The 22446-nt window shown below is 45.2% G+C and overlaps 1 protein-coding gene across 1 annotated transcript in view; it reads left to right on the top strand.

Moving 5' to 3' along the window:
* The first annotated feature begins 1027 nt into the window (after positions 1-1027).
* The window catches only part of vps53 (VPS53 subunit of GARP complex), a 75434-nt gene continuing 54015 nt past the window's right edge, over positions 1028-22446 (top strand). Inside the window, exons 1-5 of the mRNA XM_063205025.1 lie at positions 1028-1192; positions 1656-1736; positions 3336-3385; positions 4925-4991; positions 22311-22397. Of these exons, the coding sequence (XP_063061095.1) occupies positions 1100-1192; positions 1656-1736; positions 3336-3385; positions 4925-4991; positions 22311-22397 (378 nt within the window). The 5' untranslated portion in view covers positions 1028-1099. The remainder of the gene's footprint in view (positions 1193-1655; positions 1737-3335; positions 3386-4924; positions 4992-22310; positions 22398-22446) is intronic.

Genomic DNA, 22446 nt, shown 5'->3' with positions numbered 1-22446 from the left:
CCTTTAATAATTCTCTGACAGTAGGTCCTATGAAATATTGTGCCGTTATGTTACCAAACTTGCCATCACTCACTCTACTGTATGTTGGTTTTCTTTTCTTTTTTCATAAACTACAAATCACTGATGTTTTCACCTTGAAAATAAAGGTACTGCCAAACGTTGTTTGGTAAATCTTCTTGTGTGTTATGTAATTTTTCGTTAGCTTGTTGATGCAAGGCTATTATTTAATGTGTATTAATAAGCATTCCCTCAACTTCAGATCTTCAAGCATTTGACTTTTTTCCCCCCAACGAATACACTTCTCACGTACACCAGCTCTGGCATCTATCTACTCTGTTGTAGCTACAATACACTGCTAGTTCTGATCTACTTTTGGTCCACCCATGTTTATATATAATCAGTACACCAGCTCACAAGCCATAACTGGTGAATTTGGAGTTTGGCTGAAAAGACCAACTTACTAACCACTTTGACCCTTCAGGATGTGTGTGTTTGGCTAGTGAAAGCCCAACTGGGAAAGTCCAACTCCCATTGTCATTGTGACACAGCACTCCACAGCACACAAGTGTTCACTGCACACAACGACATTGCATTTATGCCTCACCCGTGCAACGGGGCAGCCCCCAATGGCGCCCTAAGGGACCAATGCGACGAGATGGTACCATGCTGTCATGGAGGAGGATAGTAAGATTAACATCTATACATCTATTAGCCATTTTGACTGGTGCTGAAAAATGTTCATTTAGAGCCCTGTTTATAATGTAAATTACCTGCCCTGTCTTTTTCAATAAATAAAATTGTAGTTATAAGTCAGTTGCAATCAATTGAGCACACACTATGACCTACTGGTGGCTTTGGTTCAAGTTATTGATACACGTCAATGGTTCAGGACATGTTTATAATGGGCCTTATGTGCATAATTCCATGCTTATAATGTAAACGCACTGCTATTGGCTGCGCTGACAGGCTGGCCGACGGTCTTCCTGCATCCCACAAGTCTTCACGTTCAGGAAGTAAGAATGCGACGTTGTCAGTGACGCTACAAACTAAACCACAGTAGTGAATTTGATGCTACAACAGTTTCGGGTTTCTTGTTATTATGTCTGTCATGGAGGAAGACGAGTTGGAATTTGCGGAGGATTTGGAAGCAATTTTGCACCTGTCACCTGAAGTGCAACTGGCCATAGAGCAGGTAATCCTACCATGTCTGTTTTCTTACGATTCTCCATATCATACCAGCCTTGGTCTTGGAGCTGAGCTGACCATCTGGAAACATCACCTGGCCTCATTCCTGATATGCATACATCGTTGAAATATTACTGGCGTATTGTGTGTCAGCCAGCTTTGCCTATTTAGCACATGAGTGATGTATCTTGCTGTGAAACTACTGCTTGAATGGCTGTTATGGTTAGCTGCTAACTCATCATTAGCCAGCTAGCTTCTGTTCTGTCAGACAGATTGTCACTCTTGTCAAATGCCATCTATTTTATAGAATGTATAGGCTTGAAAACAGCTACCATTGCTCTCATGTGTCATGTTGGTCTAAACAAACCAACCCGTTCACTACAGCATATCGATAACTGTTCCTTTGAAGATCTGTCAGATCAGCACTAATGTTGTGATGTTTACTGGGTTTTTGTTTCGTTTTTTTAAAGGTATTCCCCAGCCAAGATCCGCTTGACAGACCAGACTTCAATGCTGTGGAATACATCAATACGCTATTTCCCACAGAACAAGTAAGAGTAAATGTTCTGGTGATAAACCAACAGAGTTTTTTGAAAGAGAGATTGAACTTTGCATCTGTATCTCTTCACGTATGTCAGTTTTGTCAGTGATGTGACGTCATAATCTCTTCACGTATTGATGAAAGCAATACTAGTGTTTATGCTTGAAGACATCGAAGTGATATATTAATGTGCAATACCATTCTTTAGTGTGCAGATGCTAGTACAGTGTTTCCCACAGAGATTTTGGAAACTATGGGGGCAGCCGGGATTTTTTTTCCGGGGGGGGGGGGGGGGGGGGGGGGGGGTGGGGGGGGGGGGGGGGCGGGGGGGGGGGGTCTTTTCACGCGGGCCTTTTTTTGGGGGGGGGGTTGTATTCACGCAGTGTAAATGCAAAATGGCAAAACAATGAGTACAGTATGACATTGGCACATGGAGAAACTATAGGGCTAGGCCTACATTTCAGCCATTTATACTTTGAGAAATAAGGCTACATAACATTTTACCCATGATATTAGTAGTACATTGTCATTTATATTTAAAAAACAAATGCAGTACAGTGTATCATTTCTGTTTACAACACAGTTTCATTCATCCCTCATGCAGGGGTCTATGTAATCTGTGTATAGCCGGATCACACCGCACTCTCGATTAAAAGGTGCCAAACATAAACAAAAACTGTGTAAAATTGAAAGAAAAATGTCTGCACACTTAAATCCCCTTTGTGTTCTTTTTAATAGGCCAAGCTTTCGGTCTATGTAATGAAAAAAATAATAAAACAAAATAGGACCAGAGATAAGAATTAAGAGTACACATAAGCGTACACATTCTACATGAGGGGTGCTGGTCGTAGGGCCAGTTTTTCAAAATTCCTCATTAAAAGGGCTGAACAACATATTACACATTTATGTCTATATTCACATTCATTACACATTCATTTCTATATGCAGCCCGATGTCTCCTCTGCCGTGTCAATGAAGGCCTGTCACCTAACTCATTACAACTGTAAAACAAAGCCTGGGGAGTGTTAGTAAACTCATCCAAACTGTCCCTTCTCTGAAGGTTTTTTTTATTGCTCCCAAACCCAAGTTAACTACAACAACTTGACTAGGCTTTTGATCCCTCTGTCTTTCAAGCACTTGTGGTTTTCTCTATAGGATGTATTTACTCCAGGAGGAAAATGCGAAGGAAATCGTAATTTAAATCGTTTTTAACAAAAACGGAAATCGTAAAAAAAAAAAAAAAAAATGTAAAAAAAAAAAAAAATTTTTTTTTTTTTTACATTTTCAGAAACTATGGCGGCCAAATTTAAACTATGGCGGGCCGCCATAGTTTCCTCAATGTATGGGAAACACTGTAGTAGCCTGTCCTTGAGTTTTCCTATCAGAAAGCATATGTGGTGGTTATACTGCTGACTGTCCACGGGGTGGTGCAATGGTCCCAAACAAATACTTGCAATTCATTGTGTGCAGTTAACGTCTTGCCTGTACAGTCAATGGTTGATTCACAATGAAATGTACTTTAATGTGTACTACTTAACTTGACTTAACTTATCAGTTTTTCTTCTTCTTCTTTCTCCTCCTCTTCTTTTTATTTTTCCTCCACCCTCAGTCACTAGCTAACATAGATGATGTCGTGAACAAGATCCGGCTGAAAATCAGGTGAGTGACCCAATAGATCTGTATCACCGTGTGTGTGTGTGCATGTGGGCGCGCTCTTGTGTGCGCGCGTGCATACGTCCATGGGTCATTTCGCGTGAAATCAGACACTTTGGGACCTGACCGACACAGATTTCAATCATACTTGCTGTGCCTGTTTAGTAGCAAGGTAGCACCCCAGAACTGCATTTGTGTGAATCTGACACCAATATTAAGGGAGAAACAGACTAGCGAAGGTTTACATATGAGGGTAGGACACTATGCATTCAGCCTTGATTATATCAGGCAGTGTAAGTCACAAAAATGTCCATGGTGTTATTTGAAAGCTCTTTTCTGGCTCTACAAATTACACAAACGGCACGGAATACAACAACCCTCAGAATATGAATTATCATAAATTTAAAAATTAAAAATTGAATATAAAAAATAACATTTTAAAATGGCCAGTTCCTTGTCTAAACATAGCCTGCAATGTCATGAACAACACCTGAAATGCTGGTGTTTGGTTCTGTATTCATTTCAGAGATAATGGGACTCAAAAAAACATCATTCAAATCACCTAGTAATGATATGGTAATACCATAGTAATATCACATGACAGCATGTCTATCGGAATATGTGAAGGATGGAGATGGTCCATGAGGATGCAGGAAGTTCAGTTTCACCTCTCCAGTGCTCGGCATACATTCCTCAACACATGCTAGCCACTAGTTGCCATCATATACAGCTACAACATACCCTTTTATGCTAGAACATTTAGAAAATTCCTTTACTGAGCTTATTCTTTCAACCCTGCCTTCTCTGAATGCTGAAAATGGTCTAGCTTCCACTGTGTCCATTGACAATGGGCAGAAGCCGTGTAGTTTTTGAGTACCTGGAATAGGGGCCGACGAGGGTGCAGGGCCCACCGGGAAAATGCCTGTTATGCCAGATGGCCTGTCCTGTCATGTCCCTGACACTACTCCTATTACTACTTCATTACAACTCATTTCAACCTTTATGTCCCATTATCTCTGAAATGAATAAAGAACCAAACACCCCATTTTCAGGTGTTGTTTATGACCTTACAGGCTATGTTTAGACAAGAAACCAGCCATTTTAAAATATAAGGTTTTTTATATTCATTTTTTAACTTTTCAATGTATCATAATTCATATTCTGACGGTTGTTGTATTCCATGCTGTGTGTGTAATTTGTAAAGCCAGAAAAGAGCTTTCAAACAACACCTCAGACATCCTTTTGTGACTTACACTGACTGATATAATCAAGGCTGAATGCATAGTGTCCTACCCTCATATGTAAACCTTTGCTAGTCTGTTTCTCCCTAAATATTGGTGTCAGATTCACACAAATGCAGTTCTGGGGTGCTACCTTGCTCCTTAACAGACACAGCAAGTATGATTGATATCCGTGTCGGTTGGGTCCCAAAGTGTCTGATTTCACGTGAAATGACCCCCATGCGTCCGTGTGTGCGTGCGTGTGACTTTGTAACTAATGGGGCTTTCCCCCCTCCATATTAACACTGCTGTTTACTGTCCCCAGACGTCTGGACGACAACATCAGGACGGTGGTGAGGGGACAAACCAATGTCGGCCAGGATGGACGGCAGGTCAGTAACACACACACACACACACACACACACACACACACACACACACACACACACACACACACACACACACACACACACTCCCATGTGCTCCAGCAGGGGCGCTTGGTCATTAACCAATCAGAGCCTTACCCCTACTCCTCAGCTGCTGTCTAGTATAGCAATATCACATTAGTGTGTAATTAATATCATATTATCATGTAAGTAGAAATAACTGATAAATATAATAGGTACAATTTGATTCCAGTCACAGCTGTACCGCTCTGCACAGGCACTGTCACACTAATTTGCGATGTGTGGTGAGATTAGTGTAATAGTATTATGTAATTGGGTATAAATGATAAATTGTACATGTAATTACATTAACTCGACATTAATCAAGTTATACCGGCTCCATCCTCTGAAATATAATGCATTAGTGGCAAGGAACATGATTTGGTATCGTCTGAAAAGTTCAAAAACACCACATGTCCAGCTGATGGATATCTCTCCACGTGAGTCTGTCTGGAAATGTAAGATGTAAGCCAGTCTGCATTGTTGTGAATTGTTGATGGACTACTCTGTGTACGTGAGTGCGTGTGTTTATGTGTATGTGTGTGTGTGTCATCTATGCCACTGTCTCTGCTTGTGTGCCGGATGTACTGAAAGCTGTCAACACTGTGTGTGTGTGTGTGTGTGTGTGTGTGTGTGTGTGTGTGTGTGTGTGTGTGTGTGTGTGTGTGTGTGTGTGTGTGTGTGTGTGTGTGTGTGTGTGTGTGTGTGTGTCTTATGCCAGTGGGTTAATCTAGGTCACTGTGTCGGGTGGTGTGTGTGTGGCTGACTAAACTAGCATGTAAGCAGAGTGTGTGTGTGTGTGCGCTCGAGTGCGAGTAGTGCTGTGCGTGGACTGGAGCCACAGATTGTCAGACAGGAGAGGACGGGGACGGATGGCTGGCTGGGAGTCTGCTAAATGAAGGTAGCAGATTACTGCTAGGGGTCCGTGCCATGGCAGATTCCACAGACCGGGTCCTCCCTGCTGTGTCTGTGTGTGCGTGTGTGTGTCTGTGTGTGTCTGTGTGTCTGTGTTCGGTACTTACTGTGATGCAAGGGAGCAGGGGGATGAAGAGGGAGTTTGGCAGAGCTGAAGAGGGGTGTATAGGAGAGGTGGGGGGAGGGGGGGGGGCGCTAGAAGGGGACATTAAGTTTAAGGTGGGGTTATTGGGGTTGTGTGCTGCTGACTGTGATGGGATGAGAGGAAGGGTGAAAAGGGAGTTTTCTGGGTGTGCAGAGGTGAGCTGGAATGGGATGTAAAGACAGTGGTGCTGTGTGTGTGTGTGTGGGGGGGGGCGCAAAGGAGAGCAGTCTGAAGGCGGTCATTTGATGGATGTGGTGTGTGTGTGTGTGTGTGTGTGTGTGTGTGTGTGTGTGTGTGTGTGTGTGTGTGTGTGTGTGTGTGTGTGTGTGTGTGTGTGTGTGTGTGTGTGTCAGAGATGGATCTTTGAGGGTGAAGGATGATGAGTAAGTGGGTGAGGCTTAGTGTGTGTGTGTGTGCGTGTGTGTGCATGTCATGTGCGTGCGTGTGTGTGTGTGTGTGTGTGTGTGTGTGTGTCAGAGATGGATCTTTGAGGGTGAAGGATGATGAGTAAGTGGGTGAGGCTTAGTGTGTGTGTGTGTGTGTGTGTGTGTGTGTGTGTGTGTGTGTGTGTGTGTGTGTGTGTGTGTGTGTGTGTGTGTGCGTGTGTGTGCATGTCATGTGCGTGCGTGTGTGTGTGTGTGTGTGTGTGTGTTTAAGAGGGGTTTCTGTGAGCATGAGGGATGGCTCTGGCCTCCCTGGTGCCTTCCTCATCAGGGAGGCATGGGGTGCCTGTTGCCTGTCTGGGCAGCATAGCAGGCCACAGCTGCAACACTGCAGGCAGGGCAACCTCTATTCTTTGACTACGTCTGTCTGTCTGGATGGATATGGATATGGATATGGATATGAATATGGATATGGATCTGTCTATTCAAGCTATTTTTGCTTGTGTGCAAGTTTTTTTCGTCCATCTTCATGTGTCTGTTCTTTGCACCAGACACAAGGCCTCCAGTGACAGAGCCTTTCATGTAGCTGCCCCACTCCTCTGGAATAACCTACCCAGCCACATTAAAAATGCCGCTTCATTGGCCATCTTTAAACAACACCTTAAAACAGATCTCCTTCCACAAGCACACACCTACATACTTGCACATACTTGTACTGATATTATGTTAAGTGACCTTGGGTGTTTTGAAAGGCGCTATATAAAATGAAGCTATTATTATTATTGTACATGTTGTGTACCGTCGTGAGCTGTTGAATAACTGTATGTCTTGCTGTGTAGCTGGCTGTGTGCATTTAAATGCTTGTGTTTTTTTCTGTTTGTTTGCAAGTGTGTATGTGTGTGTGGGTGTGTCTGTGTGTGTGTGAGAGAGAGAGAGAGAGAGAGAGGGGCTGGATGTGGTGGTGAAGGTGGTTGTCAGGGGTTTAGGGGTTCCCATCTGACCGTCCATCCATCACTAGAGTCACATTTCCATCTGCTACTGTGTACCTCTCACCTCCTCCTCCTCCTCCTCCTCCTCCTCCATGGAAATGAACTAAATGAGTCAGAAGGGGTTAGGATGATGGATCATGTATTTTTTGTTTACATCTGTTTTATGTCTGTCTGGCTATTCATCTGTCTGTCTCTGTTTTGTACGCGAGAGAGAGGTAGAATTATGGTGGCTGTACTTGTGTGTGTGTGTGTGTGTGTGTGTGTGCATTGTGTTTGTGTTGAATGTGCGGTGATAAAGATGGTTGTAGTGTATGTGAGCGTGTGATGGAGAAAGTGGTCATGATGGTGTGAGATATGGTGGTGATGGTGGCTGTCACCGCTTCGTGGTTCTCCCCTTTAGAAGTTGGCTCCAGGCCCTGCTGTGGCCTAACGTTAGGGCACTGGGCTCCTACGCTGGCGACCCAGGTTCGATTCTGGCCAAGGCCATTTGCCGATCCTTCCCTGTCTCTCTCTCCCCACTCATTTACTGTCTCTCCTCCACTGTCTTGTCAGAAATAAAGGCAAAAAAGAATCTGGCTCCATCGGACCATAGAGGCATCCATCATTATAGTCACGTTTCCCCTCTGTGTTCAGTGGTGTGTCCCATGCTCCACCTCCTCCTCCATGGAAAAGGACAGTATGAGTCAGGAGTTCAGGGTTAGGATCCCAGCCTATCTAGTTTTTTGTCTACATCTGGTTTGTGTCTGTCTAGCTATACATCTGCCTGTCTATGTTTGTATGTGAGCCTTTTTGGGGTTGCCCCCTTGCAGGGGTGAGGCATAAATGCAATTTCGTTGATTGCAGTGAGCACCCTGTGCTGTGGAGTGCTGTGTCACAATGACAATGGGGTCAACTCATTCACATGAAATCAGATCATTTGGGGCCCGACCGACCGAGATTTGAATACAACTTGGTGTGCTGTCTTTCTTAGTGCCAAGGTAGAACCCAATAACTACATTTTGCATGAATCCGACACTAATATTAATTAAGACGGTAGGACACCATCCATTTATCCTTGATTATGTCAGCCAGTGTAAATCACAAAGAGATGGTTTTGGCCCTTTCTCCACCTCCAGTGAGTGAGAGTGTGATGGAGAAAGTGGTCATGATGGTGTAGTGTAGTGATACGGTGGTGCTGGTGGCTGTCACCGCTTGGTGGTTCCCCCGGGTTCATCCAATCATACAGGCAGCATCACTATAGTCACATTTCCCCTCTCTGCTCTCTGCTGCTGCTGTGTCCCATCTTCCACCTTCTCCTCCATGGAAAAGGACAGGATGAGTCAGGAGGAGCAGCTCAGGGTTAAGAGGCGAGTCTCAGCCTCAGCCTCAGCCTCAGCCTCCCGCCATCCCATCCCATCCCCAGCTTCAAATTCCTCTCGTCGCTCCTCTCCACTCTTGTCTGGTGGAAAGCAGGGCAGACATTATTTCCCTGTTTTTCACCAGATGATTCCATCCGCAAACACCATTTTTATGTCTCTCCCACCCCCTTTTTTTTCTCCAAACCGTTCCCGACCTTCTGCTGTTTCTTGGAGGCTGGTGGAAATATAAAAAGGGAAAAAGTCTAGACGGCTTTTCATTTTATATATTTATTTATTTACTTTCCCCCCGATGAAAATAGGTAGTTATGTTGATTAATATTTGGCTTTCTTTATTGGGACCAGGATGAGCAAAGGGAAATCTGACACCTGATTGGGAAGACATGATGAGAGAAAAGGCTGAGGAGGAGAGGAGGAGAAGTGGTCTACTGTAGTCAAGCTCTGGTGTGTGTGGTCAGGAACCACTTGTTGAAAATCAGCCCCTGTCAGCACCAAGCAGTAACCACCAAGATGCAGAGATACAGGGCTGAAAGACCTCCGGCGTGGTGCACTTACCATCATTTCCTAATAGCAGTGGTTCTCAACCTTTTTTGAACAATCGGCCCCTTGACCTCATCGTAAGCCTTCCAACACCCCCTTGACCTCATAAGCCTGCCAATGCCCCCCTCAGTATTAAAAAATAGAATAGATTAATGACCCCCAATGGCAATTGAGCACCCCCACCCCCACCCACCCCACCCCCCAACATAGCTTTATCCTTCTGAAGGCCCCCCCAGGCCTCCCTATCACCCCCTGGTTGGCAGTAGAGCCCCTGTTGAGAAACACTGTAATAGACAGTTATCAAGTCAAAGTCAAAGTAATTGCTCCCTGCTTTCTGCCCGACAAATACACTTGTGGAAGTTGCTAATAATTGCCTCTCTTTTATTTGGCGGATTGGGACGGTTCTTTTGCCTGTTGTTTGTCACATTTGACAGCCATAACCCTTCATTGCCTAATTATTAAGCTTACTACAGTATTAGTTTTGGACGGTGACGCTTGTTGACGCTTGTCAGTTGTTTCCCACACAGATCCATAGACAGACTCCCAAGACACCCACTGGGATGTTTCCATGCATATTAAGCAATCATACTTTTTTGTCAGTAACACTTAGATTTTCCCACAGACACGTCCCGACACACACACACACACACACACACACACACACACACACACACACACACACACACACACACACACACACACACACACACACACACACACACACACACGCCACAACAGGCACACACACTCCAGCGGTGCCGTTTGATATGTTTCCATCAGACATGGGGGAGAGGAGCACAGGGTCTCTACTCAGATGGAAAGACCCCTGTGAGTGGGTGGGTTAGGGGGTGGGCTTGTATGACATGGGTGGGTGCTGAAAGGGAATGCAGACAGGGAGGTGTGTGTGTGTGTGTGTGTGTGTGTGTGTGTGTGTGTGTGTGTGTGTGTGTGTGTGTGTGTGTGTGTGTGTGTGTGTGTGTGTGTGTGTGTGTGTGTGTGTGTGTGTGTGTGTGTGTGTGTGTGTGTGTGTGATGGGGTGTATTTGTGGAGAGACAGAGAGAGATGCACACACACACACACACACACACACACACACACACACACACACACACACACACACACACACACACACACCACCCCTCCGACGTCCCCACAGTGGGACTCAGAGAGAGAGAGAGAGTGTGTGTGTGTAATCTACCGTAGTAAGTGTGTGTGTGTGTGTGTGTGTGTGTGTGTGTGTGTGTGTGTGTGTGTGTGTGTGTGTGTGTGTGTGTGTGTGTGTGTGTGTGTGTGTGTGTGTGTGTGTGTGTGTGTGTGTGTGTCTGGGCTGGGGAGTGAGTGTGTCCAGTATATTCCAGTGTGTTGTTTAGTCTGAGTGTGTGGTTATCAGGAGTAGCCATGGGTGGAGCGAGGCATCTGCTCCCAGACTACTGCAGTGCACTCCCCAAGGATCATCCCCATGATGATATTCCTAGCTGTTAGGGGTGGTACGGTTCACAAAATTCACGGTTCGGTTCATATCGCGGTGTCAAGGTCACGGTTTTCGGTTCTCTACGGTTCTTTTTTTTTAGTTCATGATAAATGGTGCACTGGCTAGGACTTATCACTAAATATCCTACATATGGTTTGTATAGGCTTATAATGTGAAAATGGTGTGATTTTAATTGTGTCATCCTCTGATTTGGTCTTATACGCTAATGTTTTAATCAGAGAGACTGGATAAGATACTCCTAGAATCTCTGTTTTACATATTTTTCTGGGCAGTACATGAATTGCGGTTTGCGATGGATTGCACGGTTCGGTTCGGTATGTGTGTGAATTGTACGGTTTCGGTTTTCGGTGCGGTTTGTGCCATCCCTACTAGCTGTGTGAGCCGAGGGGGTGGACCGACAATACAACGTGTGTGTGTGTGTGTGCTTGTATGTCTGTGTGAGAGAGAGATTGTGTTTGCGTGTGTTACATGGGTGGTTGACATTTAAGGCCGTAACACACTTGAAGGAGGTAGCATATTCCAATTCCTGAAAAATTGAAAAAAAAATAGAAAAAAAATGGGGATGTCAGTGGTCCGTGGAATTTCACCTAATTTTTGCCATTTTTGGGAAAATGTGTCCTGCGGTGTGACATCATTGGTGTGACATTTCTGTAAGATACAATAAAATGATTAATATTCTGCACAAACATACCCCCAATGCTCTTTCTGCTATTGTTCCTTTAACCCCCACCCCACACACACTACTACCCACTAGAGCATGACACGGGAGTGGATTTTCACTCCCGTCCCATCCCGGTCCCAGAAAAAAAATCCCATCCTGTCCCATCCCGGACTGGAGTAAAAGAAACAAATCCCATCCCGTCCACTCCTGAAAAGAATGTTTCCCAATCCTGCCCACTCCCACTCAAAATCAATCCCACTCCCGTTTCATAGGCTTTTTTAATGAAAAAATAAGCGAGCATTCCCGCTCTCATTCATTTTTATTCCCGCTCCTGCCCGTTCCCGTTCATCTTTAAAATTTTGACTCCCATCCCGCGGGAATCCTGCAGGACCCGCGGGACCCACGGGAATTCCTGAAAAATGTCATCCTCTACTACCCACCCGCACCCCCACCCCCACCCACACACGCCTATGCATCGTACAGGCAGACAACTGATTTTACTGCATTTTTTCTCTGTGTTACTTGTAATAATTGTGTGAATTTGACAAATAAATCTTCTGGTATCCTTATATCCTTGCATGATGCATGAAAAATAAGTAAGGATTGAGTAACACAATGCCACACCATGTCGCACCACAAGACATGAAGTCACACCACAGGATATTCACTGCATTGTGGCCATTTTAATCCTTTTGTATTCGTGACTGACCTCCGAGCTGATGCTGACTAGATAATGATATTGCGTTTAACCTTCATATGTGTTTTCACTCATAAAAAACTTTTTTTCCTTCATAAGAGCAGTCCCACCACGGGACGCCATAAATGAACCTAAGCATTGTGTGACAGAAACATTGCAATATGTATACATATTAAGAGGTTAATAGTCACCTTAAACTTCCACACCACTCTAACTGAGGTATAACTGGTGAGGAGCCTGTCTTTAAGACCCTTGTAGTTGGCCTTGCAGCTGCCCGTCCACAAACCTGACTTACATGTCACCCCGCAGGACGCAATTTGTGTTACGAAATTGAACTTTTTGTTAATATTACTGTATTGTACTGATTTTTTAATATAAGGTTAATATTTATGCAGTCTTGCCAAATGCTTTATAAATGATTCAAAATGTTGTTGGTTTATTTTATAGCTGTATATATTCCAGGCTGTATTAATGTTACAGTCATACCAGAGGACATTTGACATATAAACCTTTCCATAAATCTGAACAAAAATGTTTCTTCTCATCTAAGACTTTTATGAAACATGATGTACCACATCTTCTTTCATTTATATTTGTTTTCAAGAGGAAAAATATCAATTTTGTAGGTTTTTAACTAATGTTTAGTAAAAAAAGGGCGTCATGTCAACCACCCATATAGTGTGTGTGTGTGTGTGTATGTGTGTGTGTGTGTGTGTGTGTGTGTGTGTGTGTGTGTGTGTGTGTGTGTGTGTGTGTGTGTGTGTGTGTGTGTGTGTGTGTGTGTGTGTGTGTGTGTGTGTGTGTGTGTGTGTTGAGTGTCCACTTGTATGTGTTCGAGTGTGTTTTGTGTGTATGCAAGTGTGTAAATATGTGTTGTGTCTTTTGTGAGTGTAGTTGCATGTGTGCCTTATTATTTTGGGCCCAGGGGTCTGTTTGCATGCTGTTTAAGTGTGTTTTTGTGTTTCTGCATGTGTTTGTCTACGTGTTGGTGAAGCAGTGCTAGTGTTTTGTGTGTATGTAAATATGTTTACATCTGGTGTGTGTGTGTGTGTGTGTGTGTGTGTGTGTGTGTGTGTGTGTGTGTGTGTGTGTGTGTGTGTGTGTGTGTGTGTGTGTGTGTGTGTGTGTGTGTGTGTGTGTGTGTGTGTGCGTGCGCGTACGCACGTGCCTTTTTTTTGTTTGTGTGCTCTGACTGTGACCGTTATTTTTTGTGTGTTTTTTGCATGTGTTTGGTGAGCTGTGTTAGTGTTTTGTGCGTGTCTGCATATGTGTGTGGAAGTAAATTCAGATGTGGCAGCTTGTCCTGTGGAAAAAGCCTTGAGTCATGGGAGATGGGGGAGCACGAGAGCTGTGCGAGTCTGAGATCTGTGTTTTTGCTGCGTGTTGCTGTGCAACTTGTCCCCACTTTGATGTGAGACTGCACTGAAAGGAAGGGACACACACACACACACACACACACACACACACACACACACACACACACACACACACACACACACACACACACACACACACACACACACACACACACACACACACACACAGACACACACCAGTCTTCTGTGCACTGTTCACACCACAGATGTTCTCCCTGTTTAAATGCCACACACACAATCATGCGCACTCTCTCTCTCTCACACACACACACTCACACACACATACTCACACACACACACTCTCTCTCACACACACACACACACACACACACACACACTGGTTTCCAAGCCCTCTTTTGTTTTCCCCTGGCTTCCTAAAACTCTCCGCTTTCTGACGGGGCATCACAGCTGTGGAGTGTGGACCTTCAGAGAGAGCACTAGCACTAGGGCTATACCCAGCTGACAGCCAAAACCTCCCTCCACACACACACACACACACACACACACACACACACACACACACACACACACACACACACACACACACACGTACTCATAATCATACTGGCCCTCTTGATTTCAACTTCTTGACTTCAAACACACACACACACACACACACACACACACACACACACACACACCTCTTGATTTCAGCTTCTTGACTTCAAACACACACACACACACACACACACACACACTCATACCCGTACTCATAATCATACTGGCCCTCTTGATTTCAACTTCTTGACTTTCCATACACACACACACACACACACACACACACACACACACACACACCACTGGTCCCCCATCTCAGCAGCTGTAGTTCCTGTTCTAACTCGTGACAGACTTTTCCTCTGGATCCTCATTAATGAACTCCAATAACGAAGGCTCCAAAGCCCGTCAGTTATACTGAAGTTATTTATACTTTATACTGTAAATCAGTAATGAAGCTGAAACGGAAAGTCAGCAAAATGGAGAGGGGTGGGATTGGATAAACAATACTAGGGCTGTAACGATATTGTATCGAACCGAGAAATCGCGATACGCAGAGTCATGATTGTGCGTCCAATCTTCAAATCATATTTTTTCTTTTCAAATATATAGCCTTTTGTAAGACATTCTACCAATAAGCCCATGAGCTAGTGTTTCTTAATGTTTGCAAAGTGAAAAAAGCCAATTAAATAATTAAAGAATATACCTTTAAAAAATCGCGGGTTGTATGGCACCGTAGGTCAAAGGTTGAGTGTATTGTTACAGCCCTAATAAACAGATGAATGGGGGACATTATTTGTGAAAGAATCTGATCAGATATTTGAGTTGATTGGTGGAAAGAAAGGGAGTTGTAGAATAGGGATTGGGGGTGAGGGTGGGAAAGAGGTGGGGGTTTAGATTGTGGGATGGGGAGTGGGGACGGAGTCAACATCAGAACCACAAACATTTGTTGTCAATTATGCCATACAGTCCTACAGTGGAGTGGAAGTAGACAGCGCAGCACATCCCCCCCTTCGTCTAGTTTGGGGCTGTTAACAGCAAATGTATACGGCCCCCCCACACACACACCGCCCCCCACACACACACATCTCCAACACACTCCCCACACTACTAGCCCTCCATCCTCCCAATCCACAGTAACCCCAGCCAGAAACGTTCCATATAAAACTGCAAGCCGTCCTAGGTCCCCGCAGATGGACGGCTCGCACGGCAGAGAGAGAGAGAGAGAGAGAGAGGGTTTTGTTTAATGGCCGTTTGGGAGCTTGTTTGAGCTGCTGAGCTGGGATGGGCCATGTCTCGTGTGGCTTTTGGCATGGCGAGCTCCCTCATTAGGGATGCTTAGAGAGAGCCTCCGCGAGAATGTAGCGTAAATATTTAACCTAAACACAGGAAAGCCGGTTTACTGCTTGCTCGTGTGGCGCAAGGGTTTCATTTTTTGTCTGCCGTTTATAGACTTATACTTTTTACTTCCCTTCTCTCTCTTTCCGTCGGAATCTCTCTTGCTCTCCCTCTGTCTCTCTCTCCCTCCACATCTTTCTTGTTCTCTTCGTTTCTCGATTCCTCTTTCAATCTCCCTTTCTCTCCTCTCTATTCTCCTCTGTTTGGAGTTGATATCTGAGTGCTTTTTTCCATAGAAAATGACACGAGGCTGCGCATTCCTCCTCAAATCCTGCATGCAACCTCAGGTTCAGCTCTGAACGTTCTCTCTCCTCCAGTGCTCGCAAGCGCCAAGCCACATCCATAGTCTCGTCTGGTCTCCCTCCTCTCCTCTCTCCTCTCCTCTCCTCTCCTCTCCCAGCTCTTCTCTCTTCTCTCTCTCGCTCTCCTGACAGCTTCTGCTTCCTATTTTAGCCTCTAATAAAGCCGTATTGAGTCAAGTCAAGTCAAGTCAAGTTTATTGTCAATTTCTTTACATGCACTGGTCATACAAAGATTGATGTGCCAAGAAGACACAGTTTGTCGGGTCTTTTCAGCGCGAGTCACCGTGTTGCTCTCTCTCTCACAGAGATACAGGTGGGTCATAGACGTGCAAATGTAACTGTCATTCAGTGTAACGGATACCTTCTGCTGACTGTAACTGTAAAAAACATGACTCTTTTTATTTATTTATTTTTCCAGTGAATTCATGAAAGCCTCGGCTGTCATCCATTCACTTGAAACAATTTAAAAATCATGTTTTTTTTACAGTTACAGTCAGCAGAAGGTATCCGTTACACTGAATGACAATTTCATTTTGCACGTCTTTGACCCAGGTGTTTTCCTCAAACACGCAGAGGAGAGGAAAATAGAGGAGTGGAGAGGAAAGGAGAGGAGAATAGAGGAGTGGAGAGAAAAGAAGAGCAGAAGAAAGGAGAATAGAGGAGTGGAGAGAACGGAAGAGTAGAGGAGAAAAGAGAAGTGAAGTGAAGAGGAGAGGAGAGGAGAGGAGATGTTTGTTTCCTCCACCCCATCTGCTGTGGTGCACTCTGCTCTGCTCTTCTCTGCCGTGAGCCAGGAGCCAAATATGGATCCAATCGGGCATCCTGTTCCTTAGACAGCTCCGGACGCTCCTCTTTAGTGACTGGACCCGACTGCACTCGGCGGTCTGAGTTTTTGGGTCTGGGCCTCCTCAGCAGAGCAGAGCAGTACAGTATGTAACCTGTCTGGCCAGGCAGAGGAAAGGGAAACATCCCCAAAGTCAAACCGGCCTGCAAATGGACTCCGCATGTGCCGTCCGGTCGGGCCAGGACTTGTGGTTCCTCCTCTCCTCTCCCGTCCCATCCAAAAATGTACAAATATCCAATAATGCCAGTATTGCATTTTTCTACTATAGTGCTGACTCTACTATAGTGCTGATTTTTAGTTGTTTATTTCCAGAATTCTTGCTGCCCATTCACTAATGTTACCTTTTTCGTGAATACTTGCCACCACCATCAAATTCCAAGCATTTATTATGACTGGAAAAATTACACTTTTCATACATGAAAAGGGGGATCTTCTCCATGGTCCGCCATTTTGAATTTCCAGAAATAGCCATTTTTAGCTGCAAAAATGACAGTACATTGGCCATACCATAAAATATTTGTTTATTACTTAGTAAACTTTCATGAAAAGATCAAATTTGGCAATAGGCAACACAGTTTCAATGAGCAGCATAGTTGCAGTACCTTTTTTGACCATTTCCTGCACAGTGTACCTTTTAAGATGTAGAGTCTGGCAGCTTAACTGAGACTCTGTCTTGCCTGTGATTTTTTTTTGCTGCCTATGTGTTCACATCCAGCTGCAAGTGATTGAAGGTAGGTTTTAAGGTTGGAGGTTTTAAAACCACTATGTTTCCCACCAGGATGTGGATGTATAGAACGCTTACCAGATTCTGTGGACGAAGTAAACACGTAACACCCCTTGTCATCCCTTCACTTCTTCCTCGCATCCTCCTCCATCTCCCTTCTCTATCTTCATTAAGGGAACCACAATAGGCAAAATAACACGGGGGTTGTGGCAAGCAGGCATTCAGGTGTGCAATACCAACATATAGCATAGTACAGCCAAGCTCTCAACTCCACTCCACTCCACTCCCCAGCCGGCTGTGGTGGTGGGCAGGTAGACGGGCAGGACAAAACGCCTGGACACAAGCCAAACAGGCAGCCCCTTCAGATCAGGGTCCTTAGGAAGCGAAGGCCCCCTCACACATTGACACACACATGATGTTCACCGTGCACGCATATACATATGCACAGTCCGGAACTTACAGCTAAAACTGTGTCTCTTTTTGTCCCCCCGCCACACACACACACTCACACACACACACTCACACACACACACACACAACCACACAAAGTGCTGCACAGCTCTCACAGTCAGTCCCACTCAACAGCTCAGCCTGACACGCAGACACATTAACACTCAACAACTGACAGCAAAAGTTCAGCAAAGTGCTTCCTATGTGACCTATTAACTCACTGTAATTCCACCTGGAAGGGTTGATGTCAAACATGGCTTAGTGCAGAGGTTCCCAACTCTCTCTCTCTCTCTCTCTCTCTCTCTCTCTCTCTCTCTCTCTCTCTCTCTCTCTCTCTCTCTCTCTCTCTCTCTCTCTCTCTCTCTCTCTCTGTGTTTCACTTCTATGATTAATAATACATTTACTGTTCCTTTAATTAACAAATATATTAAGGGACATTGGAAGGCTGGCTTTGGAAAAGAGGAGGGGGGGTTTACGGAAATATTTGATGGTCCCAAAGGGGGTCCCAACAGAAGAAGTTTGGAAACCACTGCACAATTGCACAATGGTATGCCAAGGCCGGCTTTTGCCCTTGAACTTGCCCCAGCTCTGCTTCTCTTAAGATGCTCCGAGAGAGTGTGTGTGTGTGTGTGTGTGTGTGTGTGTGTGTGTGTGTGTGTGTGTGTGTGTGTGTGTGTGTGTGTGTGTGTGTGTGTGTGTGTGTGTGTGTGTGTGTGTGTGTGTGTGTGTGTGTGTGTGTGTGTGTGTGTGTAGGTAAGCTGACAAGGAGGGACAAAGGAGTCAGCTGTCTCGGGCCAAGGGAGATGGGGGCCCCATTACACCCATTACATTGCATGTATTTGGTGGGGGGCCCTTTCAGATGTCTTTGTCCAGGGCCCAGCCAAATCTGTCAGCGTGTGTGTGTGTGTGTGTGTGTGTGTGTGTGTGTGTGTGTGTGTGTGTGTGTGTGTGTGTGTGTGTGTGTGTGTGTGTGTGTGTGTGTGTGTGTGTGTGTGTGTGTGTGTGTGTGTGTGTGGGTGCTCACACGTGCATATTCTGTGTGTGTGTGAGAGAGAGAGAGAGAAGAGAAGAGGGAGAGAGAGGGAGAGTATGTGTGTGTCCTCCTGTGATTTTAGGAGGCTTGTAAAAGTGGTAAATTCCAGGGGCAGCTGTTGCCGGCTGTTAGCATTCCATCCGTCTGTAAAGGGAAGAAGAGAGAGGAAGAAAGAGCAATGGAGAGAGAGAGCGAGAGAGTAAAGAAAGAAAGAAAGACAGACAGCCTGAGCCTGCTGTATTGGTCTCACAGGGCTCAAACAATCCAAGTTAGTGGCCTGGCATCCGCTAAGCTTTTCCCCCCCTTAAAGACATTTAGCAGTCACAGCCATCTCTCCACTTCAAACAGACCAGTTTGACACATCACCACTAATCACAGTAGAGTTCCACTTCGTGAAATAATCAAGCATCAAAACACGGCAGTCTTTCTTTCACTTATTATTTCCATTCTATTTGTATTTGCATCTACTCCAGCTTCCTGGCCATCTGCTGGTTGTACCAAACATCGTCTCAGCACAATTTCTATAGTGCTAGTGACAGGAGAGACTTGCAGTCCAACTTCTATTCCAAAGCTGAGTTTCTCTAGGAAATCTTTTGTCTGTTGGATGTGGTAGTGGTGGGCCTGGGAGAAGAGTTTGGGGTGTTGGCTGAGTTGAGGTATGGGTTAGGGTTTGGAGGTAGGAGTGGGATAAATATGGGGAGAGCTGGGGGTAGGAGTTTGAGAGATGGGTGGGATGGAAGTGGGGGTGGAGAATGTTAAGGGCAGCAAAAAGTGGGGCTGGGGGACAAACATGGAGATGGGGGTCGGAGCATAGACATATACGATATGTATCTATTGGCAAGAGTGGGAGGCGGTGTGGGCGTGTGTGTGTGTGCGCACGCATGCATCTGTGTGGGGGAATGTTTTAGGCAGAAAGGGCTAAGAGGGGGTGATTGTGGGGTGGTGGTGTTGGAGCAAAGACATGTGTACATGTGTGTCTCTGATTAAGAGGGGGCATTGGGGGATATACATAGGCAAAGGAATGTTTAAAGGCAGGAGAGGGCTGAAGGGATGGGTTGTGTTGGAGAAAGTATTGGGGCTGTGTGAGAGTGTGGATGTTGGCGTTGTGGTGCAGCAGCATAGTGTCTGTCTATGGTAGGGGTGTAAATCACAGCCTCCATGACGATACCTTTCAATAACGTTTTCTGAAGGCAGCGATTCAATTATTTTCGATACTTAAGAATGCCCCACAATACGATACGCTTCGACTTGATTTTTTCCAATTACTTTTCCACCTCTGTTATGTTATGGAGCTAGGGCATTGGGCAGGGGCCAATAATCGAATTATTTCCGATACTTTAAGAACGCCCCACGATACAATTTGATTCGATTGTCGGCCATAGGATAGATGCATCGATACTTACCAATTATTATGTACACCCCTAGTCTATGGGTTGGCGTGAGAGATGGGGAGAGTATAAGTGAGAGTGGAAATGCTTGGGTTTGGCTTGGCTGTTGAGGTGGCGGTGGGGTGTTGTTGGAGGGAGGAGATGGACTTGGGGACAAGTGGGGATGTTGGGGAGGTGGTCTGTTGTTGGAGGAAGAAGGAGAGGGTCTGAGGGAGGCGGTGCTGGTGGGGTGTAGTAAAAGGAAGCAGTGGGTCTTGGGGATGGGGTGTTGTTGTTGTGGCAGACCTGGGTGGAGCCGTGACCTGGGTGAACTGCGAGTAGAGGCAGCAGGGGTTTAGGCTTTCCCCAGGCTCCGGAATGTTCTAAACAGATGGAGGAAGGATGTTTTTCTTTCTCATCATGCCGAACTCCTTTTTTTATCCCTGGGCTTACCTACCTGCTGTGTTGTGCTGTGCTGTGCTATGCCGGTGCAGCGCAAGGGTGTGTGTGTGTGTGTGTGTGTGTGTGGGCTTCTCTTCCCTTGCAGACTTGGGTAGTAAATGTGGGAGGATTTAGGGAGACTAAACCTCAAAATGCTTTCAGCTAAATTAAGACTGGGTAGGGTAGGAATCCTACATTTGGCTGCAGAATCAGATAAAAATTACCTACAGGACCTTGAACATAGCCTGATTAACCAGCCCTGTCACACTACAGTTTATTTCATATAGTCATTTAGTTCATTCACGTTCATCTCATTTACCATGTTTTTTTCTTTCTGTTGGTGTAGTAGACTGAAATTAAGCTATTTGCCATGTCCAGTGGCATGCCTGCTACTACAGTTCAAACATGGCCCACACAGTCCCCATCACTCATATAAATGTTTGCTTATTGGTTTGGTAATATTCTACTTACTTGTGAACCTGTGTCAACAGAACCGACCAAGTTAAGAAGAATTTAAGAGAAGGCCTAGGCCGAAACATCTGTCTGTCATGCTAACCCACTAAAATGAAATACAAGAATAACACCCGAGAGTGTGGCTTTCCTACTAAATGAACAAAACCAAAGCCAGACCCTCTCAGCAAATCAAATACAGTACAAGGTGGCTAGTTCACCAGGTGAAGACTGAAGAAGATCATCAAATAGAAACTGAGAAGAATAACTTGGTTTCGGTTTACCAGGCCATCTTGAAAAGCCCACTAGCTGCCTAGAAAGTATTTGAATCTGCATGAATCATGTCACCAACTGACTGACTTCCTGCACTCCAGTTGTCACAACTCTGAATGCCACAAATCTGGGTTTGCCATAGCCTCAAACTAATTGCATTCGCAAGGTCTGCTAACCTGAATACCTGAGCATAGATTTCAGGGCGAGGCATCAACCCTTAATGTAAAATCAGATCCAATTGCCTCAAACCACAACAAAGACATTTAATGGCATGCTTTGCCATCTCCAACCTAAGGCCAGAGCACAGGTTAGGAGCTCTAATGACAGGCAGGGGACTGTGCTCCGTCCTTACTGGTGAGACATGGTGAAGTGATTTGGTGAGGTTTCAGCAGGGTTAAGTGGAGAATGTGACTCTCGTTTTTTTTCCCCTTTCTCACTTCTATTTTGATAAGACACTGGATATGTTGGCGGCGAGGAAGCGGGTCAACAGATGTCTCTTATTTTTGTTGTCGGCTCTACGCGTCAGGCCGACAGACAGACTGGAAAAAATTCTTCTCAGAATGCCACAGAGGCTCCATAGAGCAGTCACAGTCACTGCAGATCGGCCCTCTTTTTCACACTCCTTTTCTGTCTACAGCTGTGTCTTTCTCTTTCTCTCTTTCTCTCTCTCTCATGCTCTCTCTATCTCTCTGCATCTCTCTTTCCCTCTATCTTTCCTTCTATCTGTCTGTGTCTCTCCGTGTCTCTGCCTCTTTGCTCTTGCTCTCTCTCTTCCCTTTCATTCCGTTTCGCTCTCTCTCTCATCTCTCTCTCTCTCTCTCTCTCTCTCTCTCTCTCTCTCTCTCTCTCTCTCTCTCTCTCTCTCTCTGTCTCCCTCTCCCTCTCTCAAGCACACACACATACTCACCCACACTCCTCTCTCTGTTCTTTTCCAGGCACTGGAGGAGGCGCAGAAAGCCATCCAACAGCTTTTTGGCAAAATCAAGGACATCAAGGACAAGGCCGAGAAGTCGGAGCAAATGGTGGGTCTCTTTCGAAAGAAAAACAAACACGGCGAACAAAAAATAACAA

The sequence above is a fragment of the Engraulis encrasicolus genome, chromosome 8 (genome assembly GCF_034702125.1).
Source record: "Engraulis encrasicolus isolate BLACKSEA-1 chromosome 8, IST_EnEncr_1.0, whole genome shotgun sequence".
NCBI classification, from domain to species: Eukaryota; Metazoa; Chordata; class Actinopteri; order Clupeiformes; family Engraulidae; genus Engraulis; species Engraulis encrasicolus.
Note: the sequence above shows the minus strand (reverse complement) of the source record. Positions and strands in the feature narration are given on the sequence as shown.